Source organism: Crinia signifera, chromosome 1 (assembly GCF_055691185.1).
Source record: "Crinia signifera chromosome 1, ASM5569118v1, whole genome shotgun sequence".
NCBI classification, from domain to species: domain Eukaryota; kingdom Metazoa; phylum Chordata; class Amphibia; order Anura; family Myobatrachidae; genus Crinia; species Crinia signifera.
This window is the reverse complement of record NC_139217.1, coordinates 3756331-3779405: the sequence shown is the minus strand read 5'-3', so window position 1 is coordinate 3779405 and position 23075 is coordinate 3756331. Positions and strand designations below refer to the sequence as shown.

Genomic DNA, 23075 nt, shown 5'->3' with positions numbered 1-23075 from the left:
TTCACATCACACCAATTACCGCATCTGACCGGCACGATTTTAGTCTAGTTTCGATGGGGTCGATTTTAGCCTGGTTTCGATCAGGCCGATTTTAGCGTGGTTTTGATGTATTTGTGCAGATCCCAGCAACTAACAGCTTAGACGTGTTATACACTTGCCAGGCGTTCATTGCGGGGAGGGAAGGACGGCGCCAGGAATGGGGCTATACATGGTACCAACGGGAATCAGCGGTGGGGGCTGGTATTCGGCGGGGCAGCGTCTCCGGTGCTCGGTAAGCTGAGATGTTCAATGTTCACAGCTTACCCAGCAAAACCAGAATCAGGGCCACTGTTCCATCAGCCACCCAGGGACCCCCCGAGCGGTCCATTGCTAGGACAAGCAACTCCAGGAAATCCCAGAACCTGGAGCAGAGAAGGGAGCAGCGGCTGACATCTGAGCCAAGTGATAAAGTTCAGTTTAATAAGTAACAGATTCATCACAAACCACCTCTCACCCAGGGGCCTGACGTGACCTGGTGCACAAGAGCAAAGACTGATTATAAGTCTGAGTCCATATCTGATGGAATAGTATCGGAATCTGACGGATCCAAACCGGCTTCCTCCTGCTGCACACACAATCGTCTGTCTGTGAGTAACCTGTCCGCACAGAGTACCAGCGGCACAACCCCCCTCTCCTCCTCCTGCATACACAATCGTCTGTCTGTGAGTAACCTATCCGCACAGAGTACCAGCGGCACAACCCCCCTCTCCTCCTCCTGCATACACAATCGTCTGTCTGTGAGTAACCTGTCCGCACAGAGTACCAGCGGCACAACCCCCCTCTCCTCCTCCTGCACACACAATCGGCTGTCTGTAAGTAACCTGTCGGCACAGAGTACCTGCGGCACAACCCCCCTCTCCTCCTGCTGCACACACAATCGTCTGTCTGTGAGTAACCTGTCCGCACAGAGTACCAGCGGCACAACCCCCCTCTCCTCCTCCTGCATACACAATCGGCTGTCTGTAAGTAACCTGTCGGCACAGAGTACCAGCGGCACAACCCCCCTCTCCTCCTCCTGCATACACAATCGTCTGTCTGTGAGTAACCTGTCCGCACAGAGTACCAGCGGCACAACCCCCCTCTCCTCCTGCTGCATACACAATCGGCTACCTGTGAGTAACCTATCCGCGCTCCCCGCATTTAGCAGGGTGCCAGCGACACAACCCCCCCCCCTCTCCCCCTGCACCTGTGCGGCTGACCACATACAGAGGTATTGCTCACAGCCTGCCCCCTTAGCGCAGTAACCAGAAGACCAGACCTGGCTACTGTTGGTGACAAGGAACCCCATACACTGCATGAAGATGAAAGCCAGGTGTCACAGCATAGTACAAACACTACAGGAAGTTCTGGTTGTCCCTACCATAGCCCACACCCCGGCCTATCACCTGGGCAGCTATTGCACCATCAGGAGCACAGACCCTCTGCCCTGGAAACACTTATATCAGGAGAGCACAGGTGCTGCTAATCAGCCCAATCCTGTTCAATTAGGAAACCTGGATTGGATCTAATATTCCTGCTGCTGATCTAAAACCAGGTCTGGATTTTCCACATTACCCTCATGCAGAAATCTGCTGTATCTGCCACACAATATAGCCGGCGGCCTGTTCCTCCCTCAGCGCAGCACTGAGGAGACATAGCTGACATGCTCAGTACGTGACTGGGTATATCTGCCTTGTGTACCTATGTATAATGGTAGGTAGCTTTGTCATACATAGGGTGTATTCCCATATACCACGCACCCAGTACCGCCATGTGTTACCGCTTACGTGAATTTAACCCTATACGTATCAACTCTTACTGAGGGTTTAACCCTTTGAGTGCCAAGTGAATTGGCAAAATATGTGTGAAAATTTCCTGGGCATGCCCACAAAAACGCTGGGTGCGCCCATAAGGACGCAAGGTATCAAAGCCTGCACAGGGTGGGGCTCCTGATGTCACATGACATCAGCACACGCCCCATATTGGGACATCTCCAAGGCAAATATAATTCCGTCTAGGCTGAATTCTTTTATTTGCGTACAGGAAAAAAATCTTTATGTTTTTTTGCCCGTGCGCCTGCATGTGATTGGATGTGTGAGTGTGCCAGCAGGAATATTCGTACGGTGGGCAGCGTTCACTAAGTAGTGTGCGCTGCTTAGCAAGTACACCTGAATTAGGCCCCTTGTACTAAGAGCAGCTGAGAGCCTCCAAAAGCCAACTCTATGTCTGTAACGTGATGTGACAATATTACTGTAACGGCTGCAGACGTCACACGCTGGACGATATTACTGTAACGGCTGGCAGACGTCACATGCTGGGCGATATTACTGTAACGGCTGCATACGTCACATGCTGGACGATATTACTGTAACGGCTGGCAGATGTAACAATGCTGGACGATATTACTGTAACGGCTGCAGACGTCACACGCTGGACGATATTACTGTAACGGCTGCAGACGTCACACGCTGGACGATATTACTGTAACGGCTGGCAGACGTCACACGCTGGACGATATTACTGTAACGGCTGCAGACGTCACATGCTGGACGATATTACTGTAACGGCTGGCAGACGTCACATGCTGGACGATATTACTGTAACGGCTGGCAGACATCACACGCTGGACGATATTACTGCAATGGCTGCAGACGTCACACGCTGGACGATATTACTGTAACGGCTGGCAGACGTCACACGCTGGACGATATTACTGTAACGGCTGCAGACGTCACACGCTGGACGATATTACTGTAACGGCTGCAGACGTCACACGCTGGACGATATTACTGTAACAGCTGGCAGACGTCACATGCTGGACGATATTACTGTAACGGCTGCAGACGTCACACGCTGGACGATATTACTGTAACGGCTGCAGACGTCACACGCTGGACGATATTACTGTAACGGCTGGCAGACGTCACACGCTGGAGGATTGTAACGAGATCAGTGATATTCTAGAACACGTTCTGTAGTGTAGTAATAATGTTATACTTCAGATTTATTAACATCATACAGAGAGTCAGTCTTTGCCCTTGTGCACCATTGTTTGGTTTTAGTTTTCTGAACTGAATTCTGGGAGCACCACCAGCACCAACCTTGTGATGCACATCCTGTGAGGTTTTCACCAACCCCAGGCCTGACATGTCCTGCAAGGAAATGATTGGGGCAATAAACACTACATAAACAAGCAGACCCACAAACACAAGGTACCAAGATATCAACTATAGCAATGAGGGTCATAGGTGAGCGCAGGGGAGGTTTCTGGTTGCCCAGAGACCCCCCTGCTCTTGGTAAGTGCCTTAGATTATGACAACAATCGGACTGGTATATAATATGATCAGTAGAGCTGCCACCACACTATACAGTGTAAGGGACAGAGCGGAGCTGCCACCACATCATGCAGTGTAAGGGACAGAGCGGAGCTGCCACCACATCATGCAGTGTAAGGGACAGAGCGGAGCTGCCACCACACTATACAGTGTAAGGGACAGAGCGGAGCTGCCACCACATCATGCAGTGTAAGGGACAGAGCGGAGCTGCCACCACATCATGCAGTGTAAGGGACAGAGCGGAGCTGCCACCACACTATACAGTGTAAGGGACAGAGCGGAGCCGCCACCACATCATGCAGTGTAAGGGACAGAGCGGAGCTGCCACCACATCACGCAGTGTAAGGGACAGAGCGGAGCTGCCACCACACTATACAGTGTAAGGGACAGAGCGGAGCTGCCACCACATCACGCAGTGTAAGGGACAGAGCGGAGCTGCCACCACACTATACAGTGTAAGGGACAGAGCGGAGCTGCCACCACATCACGCAGTGTAAGGGACAGAGCGGAGCTGCCACCACACTATACAGTGTAAGGGACAGAGCGGAGCTGCCACCACATCACGCAGTGTAAGGGACAGAGCGGAGCTGCCACCACATCATGCAGTGTAAGGGACAGAGCGGAGCTGCCACCACACCATGCAGTGTAAGGGACAGAGCGGAGCTGCCACCACATCATGCAGTGTAAGGGACAGAGCGGAGCTGCCACCACACCATGCAGTGTAAGGGACAGAGCGGAGCTGCCACCACATCATGCATTGTAAGGGACAGAGCGGAGCTGCCACCACATCATGCATTGTAAGGGACAGAGCGGAGCTGCCACAACATCATGCAGTGTAAGGGACAGAGCGGAGCCGCAACCACATCATACAGTGTAAGGGACAGAGCGGAGCAGCCACCACATCATGCAGTGTAAGGGACAGAGCGGAGCTGCCACCACATCATGCAGTGTAAGGGACAGTGCGGAGCTGCACAACATCATACAGTGTAAGGACAGAGCGGAGCTGCCACCACATCATACAGTGTAAGGGACAGAGCGGAGCTGCCACCACACCATGCAGTGTAAGGGACAGAGCGGAGCTGCCACCACACCATGCAGTGTAAGGGACAGAGCGGAGCTGCCACCACACCATGCAGTGTAAGGGACAGAGCAGAGCTGCCACCACATCATACAGTGTAAGGACAGAGCGGAGCTGTCACCACATCATGCAGTGTAAGGGACAGAGCAGAGCTGCCACCACATCATACAGTGTAAGGACAGAGCGGAGCTGTCACCACATCATGCAGTGTAAGGGACAGAGCGGAGCTGCCACCACACCATGCAGTGTAAGGGACAGAACGGAGCTGCCACCACATCATACAGTGTAAGGGACAGAGAGGAGCTGCCACCACATCATGCAGTGTAAGGGACAGAGCGGAGCTGCCACCACACCATGCAGTGTAAGGGACAGAGCAGAGCTGCCAACACATCACACAGTGTAAGGTACAGAGCGGAGCTGCCACCACATCATGCAGTGTAATGGACAGAGCGGAGCTGCCACCACATCATGCAGTGTAAGGGACAGAGCGGAGCTGCCACCACATCATGCAGTGTAAGGGACAGAGCAGAGCTGCCACCACATCATTCAGTGTAAGGGACAGAGCAGAGCTGCCACCACATCATGCAGTGTAAGGGACAGAGCAGAGCTGCCACCACATCATGCAGTGTAAGGGACAGAGCGGAGCTGCCACCACCCCATGCAGTGTAAGGGACAGAGCAGAGCTGCCACCACATCATGCAGTGTAAGGGACAGAGCGGAGCTGCCACCACACCATACAGTGTAAGGGACAGAGCGGAGCTGCCGCCACATCATGCAGCGTTAAGGGACAGAGCAGAGCTGCCACCACATCATGCAGTGTAAGGGACAGAGCGGAGCTGCCACCACATCATGCAGTGTAAGGGACAGAGCGGAGCTGCCACCACATCATGCAGTGTAAGGGACAGAGCGGAGCTGCCACCACATCATGCAGTGTAAGGGACAGAGCGGAGCTGCCATCACATCAAGCAGTGTACGGGACAGAGCGGAGCTGCCACCACATCATGCAGTGTAAGGGACAGAGCGGAGCTGCCATCACATCAAGCAGTGTACGGGACAGAGCGGAGCTGCCACCACATCATACAGTGTAAGGGACAGAGCGGAGCTGCCACCACACCATGCAGTGTAAGGGACAGAGCGGAGCTGCCATCACATCAAGCAGTGTACGGGACAGAGCGGAGCTGCCACCACATCATACAGTGTAAGGGACAGAGCGGAGCTGCCACCACATCATATAGTGTAAGGGACAGACCGGAGCTGCCACCACATCATGCAGTGTAAGGGACAGAGCGGAGCTGCCACCACACCATGCAGTGTAAGGGACAGAGCGGAGCTGCCACCACACCATGCAGTATAAGGGACAGAGCGGAGCTGCCACCACACCATGCAGTGTAAGGGACAGAGCGGAGCTGCCACCACACCATGCAGTGTAAGGGACAGAGCACAGGTGCTGCACATGCCCAGTGTATCAGCTTCTTTTAACCACATTTACTGTATGTGTGGATCTGAGCCCTCAAACAGTGCAATGGGCCAGAGAGCAGCTGTCAAGAGGAAGAGACAGGAGCCTTACCATGTGGTGGGAGATTGTGAGCTTAGAAAGTGCAGTACTGGTTCTATTATGTTTGTGTATTTATTATTATATATTTAACCATTTCCTGACCACTTATTTAAATGTGTGAAACAGCCTGTGCTATAGACCATCTGTACTGTTTAATATTCAATGCTGTATTCCATACTGTATCCAGTGTATAAAAAGACCCATTTTGGGGGCTGTTACCCCAGACTCATGTACTTAGGGGGTTATACATTTTCATTCGGTCCTCCGTGCATTCGAACGGAGGACCGATGTTGTGCATCTGCGCAGGCGCGTTTCTGTGCATGTGCTGATGCAGGGTGGGTGCACCCATGGCAAACATTAGGTTACCTGGGTGCACGCACCCTACACCATGAGCGGTGGGCGGAGAAGGGTGGGGGCGCCGGGCAGCCCCATTACCATATGGGAACGCCCAGGATTCAGGAGCGTTCCCATGGGAATGCTGAGTGTCCTCATGGTAATAAGGTGGTGATGCGGGGGCAGGGGCGGGTGACATCACGGGATGCCAGCTGCCCGCCCATATCGTCCCAGCGTACAAACATATGGAGGTGACGTGAAAATCACTTATATATGCGTGCACCTTCCACATCTTTCGATGGTTGGCGACCAACGAAAGATGTGGGAGGTTAACCCGCAGCATGAGAATGGATGTTTATGCTAAACATCCATTCGTAGCCTGTGTGGGCAAACCCGAGCTGCGAGGGGGGGAGGGTACCAGGGACTGGGCAGCAGCTGGCAGTGTGTCAGAGAGGGGCTAGGGGCTGCAGCAGCTGGCAGTGTGTCAGAGAGGGGCCAGGGGCTGCAGCAGCTGGCAGTGTGTCAGAGAGGGGCCAGGGGCTGCAGCAGCTGGCAGTGTGTCAGAGAGGGGCCAGGGGCTGCAGCAGCTGGCAGTGTGTCAGAGAGGGGCCAGGGGCTGCAGCAGCTGGCAGTGTGTCAGAGAGGGGCCGCAGCAGCTGGCAGTGTGTCAGAGAGGGGAGAGGGGCTGCAGCAGCTGGCAGTTAGTCAGAGAGGGACCAGGGACTGGGCAGCAGCTGTCAGTGTGTCATAGAGGGGCCAGGGGCTGCAGCAGCTGTCAGTGTGTCATAGAGGGGCCAGGGGCTGCAGCAGCTGTCAGTGTGTCATAGAGGGGCCAGGGGCTGCAGCAGCTGTCAGTGTGTCAGAGAGGGGAGAGGGGCTGCAGCAGCTGGCAGTGTGTCAGAGAGGGGAGAGGGGCTGCAGCAGCTGGCAGTGTGTCAGAGAGGGGCCAGGGACTGGGCAGCAGCTGGCAGTGTGTAAGAGAGGGGCCAGGGGCAGCATCAGCTGGCAGTGTGTCAGAGAGGGGCCATGGGCTGCAGCAGCTGGCAGTGTGTCAGAGAGGGGCCAGGGGCTGCAGCAGCTGGCAGTGTGTCAGAGAGGGGCAAGCGGCTGCAGCAGCTGGTAGTGTGTCAGAGAGGGGCCAGGGGCTGCAGCAGCTGGCAGTGTGTCAGAGAGGGGCCAGGGGCTGCAGCAGCTGGCAGTGTGTCAGAGAGGGGCCAGGGGCTGCAGCAGCTGGCAGTGTGTCAGAGAGGGGCCGCAGCAGCTGGCAGTGTGTCAGAGAGGGGAGAGGGGCTGCAGCAGCTGGCAGTTAGTCAGAGAGGGACCAGGGACTGGGCAGCAGCTGTCAGTGTGTCATAGAGGGGCCAGGGGCTGCAGCAGCTGTCAGTGTGTCATAGAGGGGCCAGGGGCTGCAGCAGCTGTCAGTGTGTCATAGAGGGGCCAGGGGCTGCAGCAGCTGTCAGTGTGTCAGAGAGGGGAGAGGGGCTGCAGCAGCTGGCAGTGTGTCAGAGAGGGGAGAGGGGCTGCAGCAGCTGGCAGTGTGTCAGAGAGGGGAGAGGGGCTGCAGCAGCTGGCAGTGTGTCAGAGAGGGGCCAGGGACTGGGCAGCAGCTGGCAGTGTGTAAGAGAGGGGCCAGGGGCAGCAGCAGCTGGCAGTGTGTCAGAGAGGGGCCATGGGCTGCAGCAGCTGGCAGTGTGTCAGAGAGGGGCCAGGGGCTGCAGCAGCTGGCAGTGTGTCAGAGAGGGGCCAGCGGCTGCAGCAGCTGGTAGTGTGTCAGAGAGGGGCCAGGGGCTGCAGCAGCTGGCAGTGTGTCAGAGAGGGGCCAGGGGCTGCAGCAGATGGCAGTGTGTCAGAGAGGGGCCAGGGGCTGCAGCAGCTGGCAGTGTGTCAGAGAGGGGCCAGGGGCTGCAGCAGCTGGCAGTGTGTCAGAGAGGGGCCAGGGGCTGCAGCAGCTGGCAGTGTGTCAGAGAGGGGCCAGGGGCTGCAGCAGCTGGCAGTGTGTCAGAGAGGGGCGAGGGGCTGCAGCAGCTGGCAGTGTGTCAGAGAGGGGAGAGGGGCTGCAGCAGCTGGCAGTGTGTCAGAGAGGGACCAAGGGCTGCAGCAGCTGGCAGTGTGTCAGAGAGGGACCAGGGACTGGGCAGCAGCTGTCAGTGTGTCATAGAGGGGCCAGGGGCTGCAGCAGCTGTCAGTGTGTCAGAGAGGGGAGAGGGGCTGCAGCAGCTGGCAGTGTGTCAGAGAGGGGCCAGGGGCTGCAGCAGCTGGCAGTGTGTCAGAGAAGGGCGAGGGGCTGCAGCAGCTGGCAGTGTGTCAGAGAGGGGAGAGGGGCTGCAGCAGCTGGCAGTGTGTCAGAGAGGGGCCAAGGGCTGCAGCAGCTGGCAGTGTGTCAGAGAGGGGCCAGGGACTGGGCAGCAGCTGGCAGTGTGTCAGAGAGGGGCCAGGGGCTGCAGCAGCTGGCAGTGTGTCAGAGAGGGGCCAGGGGCTGCAGCAGCTGGCAGTGTGTCAGAGAGGGGCAAGGGGCTGCAGCAGCTGGCAGTGTGTCAGAGAGGGGCCAGGGGCTGCAGCAGCTGGCAGTGTGTCAGAGAGGGGCCAGGGGCTGCAGCAGCTGGCAGTGTGTCAGAGAGGGGAGAGGGGCTGCAGCAGCTGGCAGTGTGTCAGAGAGGGGAGAGGGGCTGCAGCAGCTGGCAGTGTGTCAGAGAGGGGAGAGGGGCTGCAGCAGCTGGCAGTGTGTCAGAGAGGGGCCAGGGGCTGCAGCAGCTGGCAGTGTGTCAGAGAGGGGAGAGGGGCTGCAGCAGCTGGCAGTGTGTCAGAGAGGGGCCAGGGGCTGCAGCAGCTGGCAGTGTGTCAGAGAGGGGAGAGGGGCGGCAGCAGCTGGCAGTGTGTCAGAGAGGGGAGAGGGGCTGCAGCAGCTGGCAGTGTGTCAGAGAGGGGAGAGGGGCTGCAGCAGCTGGCAGTGTGTCAGAGAGGGGCCAGGGGCTGCAGCAGCTGGCAGTGTGTCAGAGAGGGGAGAGGGGCGGCAGCAGCTGGCAGTGTGTCAGAGAGGGGAGAGGGGCGGCAGCAGCTGGCAGTGTGTCAGAGAGGGGAGAGGGGCTGCAGCAGCTGGCAGTGTGTCAGAGAGGGGAGAGGGGCTGCAGCAGCTGGCAGTGTGTCAGAGAGGGGCCAGGGGCTGCAGCAGCTGGCAGTGTGTCAGAGAGGGGAGAGGGGCTGCAGCAGCTGGCAGTGTGTCAGAGAGGGGAGAGGGGCTGCAGCAGCTGGCAGTGTGTCAGAGAGGGGAGAGGGGCTGCAGCAGCTGGCAGTGTGTCAGAGAGGGGCCAGGGGCTGCAGCAGCTGGCAGTGTGTCAGAGAGGGGAGAGGGGCTGCAGCAGCTGGCAGTGTGTCAGAGAGGGGCCAGGGGCTGCAGCAGCTGGCAGTGTGTCAGAGAGGGGAGAGGGGCGGCAGCAGCTGGCAGTGTGTCAGAGAGGGGAGAGGGGCTGCAGCAGCTGGCAGTGTGTCAGAGAGGGGAGAGGGGCTGCAGCAGCTGGCAGTGTGTCAGAGAGGGGCCAGGGGCTGCAGCAGCTGGCAGTGTGTCAGAGAGGGGAGAGGGGCGGCAGCAGCTGGCAGTGTGTCAGAGAGGGGAGAGGGGCGGCAGCAGCTGGCAGTGTGTCAGAGAGGGGAGAGGGGCTGCAGCAGCTGGCAGTGTGTCAGAGAGGGGCCAGGGACTGGGCAGTAGCTGTCAGGCTGGCAATATGCTGGCTGGTGGCTTACAGCTGAGCTATTGCCAAGTCAGCAAGGCATGCGGCATGCCACAGCAAGCAGCGCTGCCCCCAGCTTGGCACACCACACTGGCTGTCACCGACACTGCTATTGTATGTCACCTCTGCTGGCTAACAGCCTAGTAGCTCTGTGTGCATGCCATGAAACATGGGAATTTGGGAAACCATCAGGTCCAACATCTCATTTATTTATGGTAAACATATCTGACGCCACCATGTGGCCATCTATGATAGTGCACCCTTACTAGCTGTCCCGCCCCAGGGGTGTGAATGGGGGACAGGACTAGTACAGGCAGCTGCAGGATCCAGTCATTCCTGCTGCAGATGGATCTCTGCCCACAGACTCTCACACAGGTACTGTCATTATACGGGTGCTGCTACAGTTATATATCCCTCACTGCCGGGGCGTAACCAAGGGAGACGCACAGGGGAGATAATGGGGAGTCTGACCAGGAAACATCCAGGTGCACCAGAGAATCCTGAAACATCGGACAGGAAGCAGTGACCGTGTATATACAACGTGTGCAGGAGGCAGTGACAGTGTATATACAACGTGTGCAGAAGGCAGTGACTGTATATACAATGTGTGCAGGAAGCAGTGACTGTATATACAATGTGTGCAGGAAGCAGTGACTGTATATACAACGTGTGCAGAAGGCAGTGACTGTATATACAACGTGTGCAGGAGGAAGTGACCGTGTATATACAACGTGTGCAGGAAGCAGTGACTGTATATACAACGTGTGCAGGAGGAAGTGACCGTGTATATACAACGTGTGCAGGAGGAAGTGACCGTATATATACAACGTGTGCAGGAAGCAGTGACTGTATATACAACGTGTGCAGGAGGAAGTGACCGTATATATACAACGTGTGCAGGAAGCAGCGACCGTGTATATACAACGTGTGCAGGAGGCAATGACTGTATATACAACGTGTGCGGGAGACAGTGACCGTGTATATACAACGTGTGCAGGAGGAAGTGACCGTATATACAACGTGTGTAGGAGGAAGTGACCGTATATATACAACGTGTGCAGGAGGCAGTGACTGTATATACAACGTGTGCAGGAGGAAGTGACCGTGTATATACAACGTGTGCAGGAGGCAGTGACCGTGTATATACAACGTGTGCAGGAGGCAGTGACCGTGTATATACAACGTGTGCAGGAGGCAGTGACCGTGTATATACAACGTGTGCAGGAAGCAGTGACCGTGTATATACAACGTGTGCAGGAGGCAGTGACTGTATATACAACGTGTGCAGGAGGCAGTGACCGTGTATATACAACGTGTGCAGGAGGCAGTGACCGTATATACAACGTGTGTAGGAGGAAGTGACCGTATATATACAACGTGTGCAGGAGGCAGTGACTGTATATACAACGTGTGCAGGAGGAAGTGACCGTGTATATACAACGTGTGCAGGAGGCAGTGACCGTGTATATACAACGTGTGTAGGAGGAAGTGACCGTATATATACAACGTGTGCAGGAAGCAGTGACTGTATATACAACGTGTGCAGGAGGAAGTGACCGTGTATATACAACGTGTGCAGGAGGCAGTGACCGTGTATATACAACGTGTGCAGAAGGCAGTGACTGTATATACAACGTGTGCGGGAGGCAGTGACCGTGTATATACAACGTGTGCAGGAGGCAGTGACCGTGTATATACAACGTGTGCAGGAGACAGTGACCGTGTATATACAACGTGTGCAGGAAGCAGCGACCGTGTATATACAACGTGTGCAGGAGGCAATGACTGTATATACAACGTGTGCGGGAGACAGTGACCGTGTATATACAACGTGTGCAGGAGGCAGTGACCGTGTATATACAACGTGTGCAGGAGGAAGTGACAGTGTATATACAATGTGTGCGGGAGGCAGTGACCGTGTATATACAACGTGTGCGGGAGGAAGTGACTGTATATACAACGTGTGCGGGAGGCAGTGACTGTATATATAACGTGTGCGGGAGGCAGTGACTGTATATACAATGTGTGCGGGAGGCAGTGACTGTATATACAATGTGTGCGGGAGGCAGTGACCGTGTATATACAACGTGTGCAGGAGGCAGTGACCGTGTATATACAACGTGTGCGGAAGGCAGTGACCGTGTATATACAACGTGTGCAGGAAGCAGTGACTGTATATACAACGTGTGCAGGAGGCAGTGACCGTGTATATACAACGTGTGCAGGAAGCAGTGACCGTGTATATACAACATGTGCAGGAGGCAGTGACCGTGTATATACAACGTGTGCAGAAGGAAGTGACCGTGTATATACAACGTGTGCAGAAGGCAGTGACCGTGTATATACAACGTGTGCGGGAGGTAGTGACAGTGTATATACAACGTGTGCAGGAGGCAGTGACCGTGTATATACAACGTGTGCGAGAGGAAGTGACTGTATATACAACGTGTGCGGGAGGTAGTGACTGTATATATAACGTGTGCGGGAGGCAGTGACCGTGTATATACAACGTGTGCGGGAGGCAGTGACCGTGTATATACAATGTGTGCAGAAGGCAGTGACCGTGTATATACAACGTGTGCAGGAAGCAGTGACTGTATATACAACGTGTGCAGGAGGCAGTGACCGTGTATATATACAACGTGTGCAGGAGACAGTGACCGTGTATATACAACGTGTGCAGGAAGCAGTGACTGTATATACAACGTGTGCAGGAGGCAGTGACCGTGTATATACAACGTGTGCAGGAGACAGTGACCGTGTATATACAACGTGTTCGGGAGGCAGTGACTGTGTATACAACGTGTGCAGGAGGAAGTGACCGTGTATATACAACGTGTGCAGGAGACAGTGACCGTGTATATACAACGTGTGCAGGAGGCAGTGACTGTATATACAACGTGTGCAGGAGGCAGTGACTGTATATACAACGTGTGCAGGAGGCAGTGACCGAGTATACAATGTGTGCAGGAGGCAGTGACCGTGTATATACAACGTGTGCAGAAGGCAGTGACCGTGTATATACAACGTGTGCAGGAAGCAGTGACTGTATATACAACGTGTGCAGGAGGCAGTGACCGTGTATATACAACGTGTGCAGGAGACAGTGACCGTGTATATACAACGTGTGCGGGAGGCAGTGACCGTGTATACAACGTGTGCGGGAGGAAGTGACCGTGTATATACAACGTGTGCGGGAGACAGTGACCGTGTATATACAACGTGTGCAGGAGGCAGTGACTGTATATACAACGTGTGCAGGAGGCAGTGACCGAGTATACAATGTGTGCGGGAGGCAGTGACCGTGTATATACAACGTGTGCGGGAGGAAGTGTCCGTGTATATACAACGTGTGCGGGAGGCAGTGACCGAGTATACAACGTGTGCGGGAGGAAGTGACCGTGTATATACAACGTGTGCGGGAGGAAGTGACCGTGTATATACAACGTGTGCGGGAGGAAGTGACTGTATATACAACATGTGCAGGAGGAAGTGACCGTGTATATACAACGTGTGCAGGAGGCAGTGACCGAGTATACAACGTGTGCGGGAGGAAGTGACCGTGTATATACAACGTGTGCGGGAGGAAGTGACCGTGTATATACAACGTGTGCGTGAGGCAGTGACTGTATATACAACGTGTGCGGGAGGCAGTGACCGTGTATATACGACGTGTGCGGGAGGCAGTGACCGTGTATATACGACGTGTGCGGGAGGCAGTGACTGTATATACAACGTGTGCGGGAGGCAGTGACTGTATATACGACGTGTGCGGGAGGCAGTGACTGTATATACGACGTGTGCAGGAGGCAGTGACTGTATAAACGACGTGTGCAGGAGGCTGTGACTGTATATACGACGTGTGCAGGAGGCAGTGACCGTGTATATACAATGTGTGCAGGAGGCAGTGACCGTGTATATACCTTTCTGTTGGTGCAGGTGCGGCAGTGACACCTCCCTGGTGGTGCAGGTGCGGAAGTGACACCTCCCTGGTGGTGCAGTTGCGGCAGTGACACCTCCCTGGTGGTGCAGTTGCGGCAGTGACACCTCCCTGGTGGTGCAGGGGCGGCAGTGACACCTCCCTGGTGGTGCAGGTGCGGCAGTGACACCTCCCTGGTGGTGCAGGTGCGGCAGTGACACCTCCCTGGTGGTGCAGTTGCGGCAGTGACACCTCCCTGGTGGTGCAGGTGCGGCAGTGACACCTCCCTGGTGGTGCCTCCCTGGTGGTGCAGGTGAGGCAGTGACACCTCCCTGGTGGTGCAGGTGCGGCAGTGACACCTCCCTGGTGGTGCAGGTGAGGCAGTGACACCTCCCTGGTGGTGCAGGTGCGGCAGTGACACCTCGATGGTGGTGCAGGTGCGGCAGTGACACCTCCCTGGTGGTGCAGGTGCGGCAGTGACACCTCCCTGGTGGTGCAGGTGCGGCAGTGACACCTCCCTGGTGGTGCAGGTGCGGCAGTGACACCTCCCTGGTGGTGCAGGTGCGGCAGTGACACCTCCCTGGTGGTGCAGGTGAGGCAGTGACACCTCCCTGGTGGTGCAGGTGCGGCAGTGACACCTCCCTGGTGGTGCAGGTGAGGCAGTGACACCTCCCTGGTGGTGCAGGTGCGGCAGTGACACCTCCCTGGTGGTGCAGGTGAGGCAGTGACACCTCCCTGGTGGTGCAGGTGCGGCAGTGACACCTCCCTGGTGGTGCAGGTGCGGCAGTGACACCTCCCTGGTGGTGCAGGTGCGGCAGTGACACCTCCCTGGTGGTGCAGGTGCGGCAGTGACACCTCCCTGGTGGTGCAGTTGCGGCAGTGACACCTCCCTGGTGGTGCAGGTGCGGCAGTGACACCTTTACCTGGTGGTGCAGGTGCGGCAGTGCCAGCTATACAGGATGCACAGTGTAACCAATAACTGCAGTGACTGTACAGGAGGCAGTATATAGTATACATGTGTATATATAGTACTTCCTATACTGCGTTGTGTGGGTCATAAGGTCGACAGTAAATAGGTCGACACCAAAATGCACAGTGTGGAAAAAGTTCAAAACCAAAAAAATGTCCATATGGAGATGGCCGACACATAAAAAGGCTGACATGAGTTTTTTTTACTTTGGGTGTCAGTTTCTAGATCTGAGCCCCCACTAGTGTCCTGCGTCCCCTCGCCCTGCTTCAGCCTCGTCACCGTTCCCAGGTGTCCTCCAGTATGAAAAGGTAACCTGTGAAATTCTCATGTCAACCTTTCTCTGTGTCGACCATTACAATGTGGACCTTTTGCTTGTGTCACCCATAGTCCTGGTCCCATGTTCACATTGCAGGCAGGTTCCTGACCAACCTGTGGCTCACCTGCTGCTAAACTACAAGTCCCAGCATGCCCTTCCACCAATCAGCTGGGAAAGCATTCTGGGACTTGTAGTGTCTGAACATGCCCGATGTGATACAGCACTGCACACCTAGGCCACCCGTATCTGATACTAAGGGGCTTATTTACTAAGAGGGGATGTTGCCCATAGCAACCAATCACAATCTACTTATTATTTGTTTAGCACATTCTAGAGATGAATCTGATTGGTTGCCCGTAGCAACATCCTAGAAGTCCCATCTTAGTAACTGTCCCCCTGATCCTGTATAACAGCGGGAATGAGGACACATGGCTCAATAGGCGGCTGGATTACCGAATATACGCTATATAGAATCCTGTTATTATGTAGACAGTCATAAGGTCGACGCTAGAATGTCACAATGCTGACATGTGTCACCATCTGCAAAACGTTATATGACATGTCCACATAGTGAAAAAGTCAATAAAAGCAATGTAAGGGTTAATATGTCGACGTGTCAACTTTATGGCTTTGTCAGCATGTTCTAAGTCGTATTACATTATGAATATGTTGCCATGTACTCTGTCGACATTGAGTACCTGTCAACATGCTACCGACATTATATATGTTGGCAAATCCTGACTACCAGACCCCTCGGCAGATCGCCATGGCGTTAATAAATGAGTCGGAGGGTACCAGCCTAGGAGGGTCCTGCTTCTGCCAGCCAATACACATTAGCCAGCCTTACCCCCTAGCCGGGAACCCACCTGCTGCCAAGGTCTCTGACTGCCTCCAGTCTGCCCAAGGTCCCCACCATCACAGCTCTGTTCTGTTGCTCTTGGCACACTGTAGTGTTCCCAAGCGGAGGGCACGGCCGAGGGCATGGTGCCTCGCTCTGTTCTGTTGCTCTTGGCGCACTGTAGTGTTCCCAAGCGGAGGGCACGGCGGAGGGCATAGTGCCTCGCTCTGTTCTGTTGCTCTTGGCACACTGTAGTGTTCCCAAGCGGAGGGCACGGCCGAGGGCATGGTGCCTCGCTCTGTTCTGTTGCTCTTGGCGCACTGTAGTGTTCCCAAGCGGAGGGCACGGCAGAGGGCATAGTGCCTCGCTCTGCTGTTGCTCTTGGCACACTGTAGTGTTCCCAAGCGGAGGGCACGGCGGAGGGCATGGTGCCTCGCTCTGTTCTGTTGCTCTTTGCACACTGTAGTGTTCCCAAGCGGAGGGCACGGCGGAGGGCATGGTGCCTCGCTCTGTTCTGTTGCTCTTGGCACACTGTAGTGTTCCCAAGCGGAGGGCACGGCGGAGGGCATGGTGCCTCGCTCTGCTGTTGCTCTTGGCGCACTGTAGTGTTCCCAAGCGGAGGGCACGGCGGAGGGCACGGCGGAGGGCATGGTGCCTCGCTCTGTTCTGTTGCTCTTGGCACACTGTAGTGTTCCCAAGCAGAGGGCACGGCGGAGGGCATAGTGCCTCGCTCTGTTCTGTTGCTCTTGGCACACTGTAGTGTTCCCAAGCGGAGGGCACGGCGGAGGGCATGGTGCCTCGCTCTGTTCTGTTGCTCTTGGCGCACTGTAGTGTTCCCAAGCGGAGGGCATGGCGGAGGGCATGGTGCCTCGCTCTGTTCTGTTGCTCTTGGCGCACTGTAGTGTTCCCAAGCGGAGGGCACGGCGGAGGGCATGGTGCCTCGCTCTGTTCTGTTGCTCTTGGCACACTGTAGTGTTCCCAAGCAGAGGGCACGGCGGAGGGCATGGTGCCTCGCTCTGTTCTGTTGCTCTTGGCGCACTGTAGTGTTCCCAAGCAGAGGGCACGGCGGAGGGCATGGTGCCTCGCTCTGTTCTGTTGCTCTTGGCGCACTGTAGTGTTCCCAAGCGGAGGGCACGGCGGAGGGCATGGTGCCTCGCTCTGTTCTGTTGCTCTTGGCGCACTGTAGTGTTCCCAAGCGGAGGGCATGGCGGAGGGCATGGTGCCTCGCTCTGTTCTGTTGCTCTTGGCGCACTGTAGTGTTCCCAAGCGGAGGGCATGGCGGAGGGCATGGTGCCTCGCTCTGTTCTGTTGCTCTTGGCACACTGTAGTGTTCCCAAGCGGAGGGCACGGCAGAGGGCATGGTGCCTCGCTCTGTTCTGTTGCTCTTGGCGCACTGTAGTGTTCCCAAGCGGAGGGCATGGCGGAGGGCATAGTGCCTCGCTCTGTTCTGTTGCTCTTTGCACACTGTAGTGTTCCCAAGCGGAGGGCACGGCCGAGGGCATGGTGCCTCGCTCTGTTCTGTTACTCTTGGCACACTGTAGTGTTCCCAAGCGGAGGGCACGGCGGAGGGCATGGTGCCTCGCTCTGTTCTGTTGCTCTTGGCACACTGTAGTGTTCCCAAGCGGAGGGCATGGCGGAGGGCATGGTGCCTCGCTCTGTTCTGTTGCTCTTGGCACACTGTAGTGTTCCCAAGCAGAGGGCACGGCGGAGGGCATGGTGCCTCGCTCTGTTCTGTTGCTCTTGGCGCACTGTAGTGTTCCCAAGCAGAGGGCACGGCGGAGGGCATGGTGCCTCGCTCTGTTCTGTTGCTCTTGGCACACTGTAGTGTTCCCAAGCGGAGGGCACGGCGGAGGGCATGGTGCCTCGCTCTGTTCTGTTGCTCTTGGCGCACTGTAGTGTTCCCAAGCGGAGGGCATGGCGGAGGGCATGGTGCCTCGCTCTGTTCTGTTGCTCTTGGCGCACTGTAGTGTTCCCAAGCGGAGGGCATGGCGGAGGGCATGGTGCCTCGCTCTGTTCTGTTGCTCTTGGCACACTGTAGTGTTCCCAAGCGGAGGGCACGGCAGAGGGCATGGTGCCTCGCTCTGTTCTGTTGCTCTTGGCGCACTGTAGTGTTCCCAAGCGGAGGGCATGGCGAAGGGCATAGTGCCTCGCTCTGTTCTGTTGCTCTTTGCACACTGTAGTGTTCCCAAGCGGAGGGCACGGCCGAGGGCATGGTGCCTCGCTCTGTTCTGTTACTCTTGGCACACTGTAGTGTTCCCAAGCGGAGGGCACGGCGGAGGGCATGGTGCCTCGCTCTGTTCTGTTGCTCTTGGCACACTGTAGTGTTCCCAAGCGGAGGGCATGGCGGAGGGCATGGTGCCTCGCTCTGTTCTGTTGCTCTTGGCACACTGTAGTGTTCCCAAGCGGAGGGCACGGCAGAGGGCATGGTGCCTCGCTCTGTTCTGTTGCTCTTGGCACACTGTAGTGTTCCCAAGCAGAGGGCACAGCGGAGGGCATAGTGCCTCGCTCTGCTGTTACTCTTGGCACACTGTAGTGTTCCCAAGCGGAGGGCACGGCGGAGGGCATGGTGCCTCGCTCTGTTCTGTTGCTCTTGGCACACTGTAGTGTTCCCAAGCGGAGGGCATGGCGGAGGGCATGGTGCCTCGCTCTGTTCTGTTGCTCTTGGCACACTGTAGTGTTCCCAAGCGGAGGGCACGGCAGAGGGCATAGTGCCTCGCTCTGCTGTTGCTCTTGGCACACTGTAGTGTTCCCAAGCGGAGGGCACGGCAGAGGGCATGGTGCCTCGCTCTGTTCTGTTGCTCTTGGCACACTGTAGTGTTCCCAAGCGGAGGGCACGGCAGAGGGCATGGTGCCTCGCTCTGTTCTGTTGCTCTTGGCAAACTGTAGTGTTCCCAAGCGGAGGGCACGGCGGAGGGCATAGTGCCTCGCTCTGCTGTTGCTCTTGGCACACTGTAGTGTTCCCAAGCGGAGGGCACGGCGGAGGGCATAGTGCCTCGCTTTGCTGTTGCTCTTGGCACACTGTAGTGTTCCCAAGCGGAGGGCATAGTGCCTCGCTCTGCTGTTGCTCTTGGCACACTGTAGTGTTCCCAAGCGGAGGGCACGGCAGAGGGCATGGTTGAGGGCTTCCAGTCGTAATTTATATTTTTTATCAGACAAAAGAAAAAATGTTTGAAAAACTCATGTCAACCTCTTCATGTGGTGGCCATCGAAATGGCAACCTTCCACGAATGTTGACCTAATGCCTGTTGACAATATAATTTCGACTTATCGACCGGATACCATAAGGAATTGGCCCACCTTAACAACCAGTAATATGACTGAAGTGCTCTCACCAATACACCAGGCACAATGCCACCCAACCCTGACCCAACTGTCAGCTCCCAAGGGCTTCAGATTAAAAATCACTTGGTCAACGGGGGAACCTACAATCCTCTCATAACAATCCTTCTGGTTTGTGGAGACCTCAGTTACCCTCATGGCCACATAGTGCTTTATAAAACAAAATGGCCTCACACATTCCAAAAACCACTAAAGACCTCTAGTAAAACTACGGTGTACCTCTGTACTTACTGACTTATTCCAATTGAACCATTTGATGTCAATCTATTAACATCTCAACCTTAATACTGTAGATCTTCTACAACACACCCTTCAACGCTTGTATATGTACTATATATAGAGTTTGTATAGACATATGTACTAGATTCCACAGAAGAACGCATTTGAAGGACACCTGGGTTTATTATGTCTCCATAAACTATCTGGACAGCGTGAGGTAGAGATAGGGACCTCTGTAATGTATCTGTGTAACGGATGTCTACTCTACAGGATACAACATGTCCGATTACATCATCCGGCTGTACAAGGACTCAGATTACGAGGCGGTGAGGGACCTGTTTGCCCAGGGGACTCTAGAACACACCCAAGTTGCCTTCAAGCATGGCCTCTCCCTTCTACGTATTTGGTTGTTACTGTTGGTCATCTTCTTCTTACCCCTACTGACACTCAGGTCCTTGGCCTTGTCCTTTGTAGTTGTATTCTTAGCTTTCTTTATCCTCTGGTTGGGCACGAGAGACCTCTATGATTCCTATGTCAGACATGCTCTCTCTGATGACATGCTGGACATACAGAAGTTCTACCTGCAGAGAGACGGCTACTGTTTCTGGGTGGCCGAGTCAGCTGGAGAAGTGGTCGGAATGGTGGTAGCTTTGCCATCATCACACCCGGGAGGAGACAACCATACCGAACTAAGGAGGATGTCGGTGGCCCAAAGCCACAGAGGCAGAGGAATCGCCAAAGCACTCTGTAGGACAGTCATTGACTTTGCCCGTGATCGGGGTTGCAGTGCGGTCATCTTGGAGACAACGTTGGGTCATCGGGCGGCTCATGGATTGTACCAGAGTATGGGATTCAAGTGGCAACATTCAACGTTTCTGAAACACCCTTTGGCAAAACTGGTAGATTTTAAGTTCTTATTCTATAAGTACAACATTCCAACACTGAAAGTGTAATGTCCTGCTGGAGATAGACGGTCCCATCTGTGAGCTGTGGTCGTCTGATCCCGTCCGCAGCTGCGATATCTCCGGCGCCTCACTTCCTGCGACCATGCTGCGTTACCTACGGGTCATGCAGCAGTCTGTTCGGCGTATGCACATGTGCAGAAATGCGGCTGCGCCCACACACATAGCATCGGTCCCCGCTGCGATCGGAGCAGAATAAGGTCCTAAGTACTTTGTGGTACTCTCATTACAATGTGTCCTAGTGTCCAATCAGAGGCTCTTCTATTACGTAGGAGACACCATGTGAGATATTTCACGTGACTGAGCAGTCGGTAATTATTATACGTGCACAGTATATATATATATATATAAATAATGTGGAGATTTGCTTAATGTATATCAGTCTCACACAAATCTATCATAGGATATATGGAAACCAATTGCGCAATTACAAATAAAGACTCATCACTTGGTTTATCTGGTTGCTATATTCAGTGCTGAAGCGGTGTAGGGGGTGGGGGGGTGTAAGGGGATCGGTTTTGGGGATACTCAACGCACGCTCTTTTTCCCCCATGCACACCAGAGGGTCACTCATCTAAAATGGGGGCATGTCCTAAGACAAAGGGTGAAATTTACTAAGATGGTTCTGCCCCGAGTGTAACCAGCCCTGGGTTCATTGAGCCGGTCCTGGTTCCTCATACAGGGGATCCCCTGTATTTAAGAAACCAGCATCAGGCTCTTGGACCGGTCCTGGTTCCCAAAAATTTTGGGGACAAAAACATAGGGGTCCCCCATATTTTGGAACCAGCACCAGACTCCCAACAGCCAGCGGTGTCATGCCACAGCCGGGGGACACTTTTTTTTGGCTAGATCCCTGTCCCAGGGCGGTGGACACAGAGCTGTTGCATGTAAAGAAAAGATGAAGACACATCGCTTTTTACAGCATAACTACAAGACCCAGCATGCGGGGTATTAATGGTACCGCAGAGGATAGTCACAAAGTAGGCAAGTGTGATTTACAGTGTGCACCTCATTTTCTGTTTCTGTGTGGAACTACAATGCTCAGCACGGTAGAACCTCTCAAGTAATGGTGTGCAGTGCAAGCCCACCGCTCCGCTGTATTACAATATGATGCAGACGCGGCTGTGGCAAAATACGCAGGTACGAGACTCAGAATCAGGTCACTGCGTAGCTGAAAGTGTAGTGCGCAGCGTGCGGTGGTGGGAAGAGGATGGGACATTGGGCAGGCTGTATGTATATGTATGTATGTATGTATGTGTATCTATCTATATATATATATATATATATATATATATATATATATATATATATATATATATATATATATATATATATATATATTCTGCCACCCTAATACAGTAGTTGCTTCAGGGTCCGGTCCCCTGGTACAACAATCCTTATTTACCATGTACTTGTCAGGAATTGCCTTGTACTGTGCAGTAATTCGCTTTATTCCTCTTTATTTGCCTTTTCAGCCGCTGCAGAACCCTTGTGGCGCCATATAAATAAACGGTACTTGTGTATTATCACGGCACCCACAATGTTGATCGTACTGCATCACATCGCATCATATGCAATATAGCGGCATGCGATGCGATCAGATGCGATTTTTTATTGTACAAGCACCCTGATTGGTGCTTACAATGTTCAATGCCCCCCCATTGTCAACGCCACCCCCACTATCAACGCCAACCCGAAGTGTGGCGAGCGCAGCGGTACGCATCCTCCGACCTTTTCATACTCCCACTATCCACGTCGGCATGGAGTTGATGTTAGATAGTGTGGCGAGCGCAGTGGATTACTTTACATGTCTTCCGCGTCCGCTCGCCAAACTATCTAAAATCAACTCCACGCCGACGTGGTAATTGGGGGTATGAAAAGGTCGGAGGATGCGTACCGCTGCGCTCGCCACACTTCGGGTTGGCGTTGATAGTGGGGGTCACATTGACAATGGGGGGGCATTTAACATTCTGGGGGCATTTAACATTGTATGAACCTATCAGGGTGCTTGTACATTTAAAAAATCGCATGCCATCGCATTGCATGACATTTGCTGGCATGCGATGCGATATTTAATTGTACATTCGGGCTTTTTCACGCGGAAATCGCACACCCTATTTAGTGGTATGCGATGCGATGGGCACCGTGATAATACACGGGGGATTTTGAGCTGAAAGAAGGTCAAATCATCAAAAGTGAGCTGACAATCGCCTCCTGTGTATGGGCCTTGTGTCATTTATATAGGAGATGGAACTTGTGTAGTGCCCCTTGTGTAGTGCCACCTATGACACACAGCACTACGCACTACTCTCTGCACTTCCATCCCTCTCGGGGACAGCTCTACACACAGTATGGGGGTTATACTGATTGATTCGGCCTTGCGAGCATAGGCGAATCTAGAATGATGGTAATGGGTGGTCCCAGATCTAGACATAATAGCAGGGGGACCTTTGCATGGCGTAGCTGCG

General features: G+C 54.6%; 1 protein-coding gene across 7 annotated transcripts in view; it reads left to right on the top strand.

Annotated features, from left to right (window-relative positions):
• The first annotated feature begins 506 nt into the window (after positions 1-506).
• The window catches only part of LOC146057683 (putative N-acetyltransferase camello), a 94578-nt gene continuing 72009 nt past the window's right edge, over positions 507-23075 (top strand). The window contains exons 1-2 of one of the 7 annotated variants that reach the window (XM_083169341.1): positions 507-626; positions 19916-20544. In XM_083169341.1, coding sequence (XP_083025467.1) covers positions 19924-20544 — 621 coding nt within the window. In that variant the 5' untranslated portion in view covers positions 507-626; positions 19916-19923. Of the gene's footprint in view, positions 627-723; positions 852-892; positions 1002-1043; positions 1077-10275; positions 10420-19915; positions 20545-23075 lie in introns of those variants that run through there. The other 6 variants (XM_083169595.1, XM_083169510.1, XM_083169426.1 and 3 more) reach the window with 6 other exon arrangements.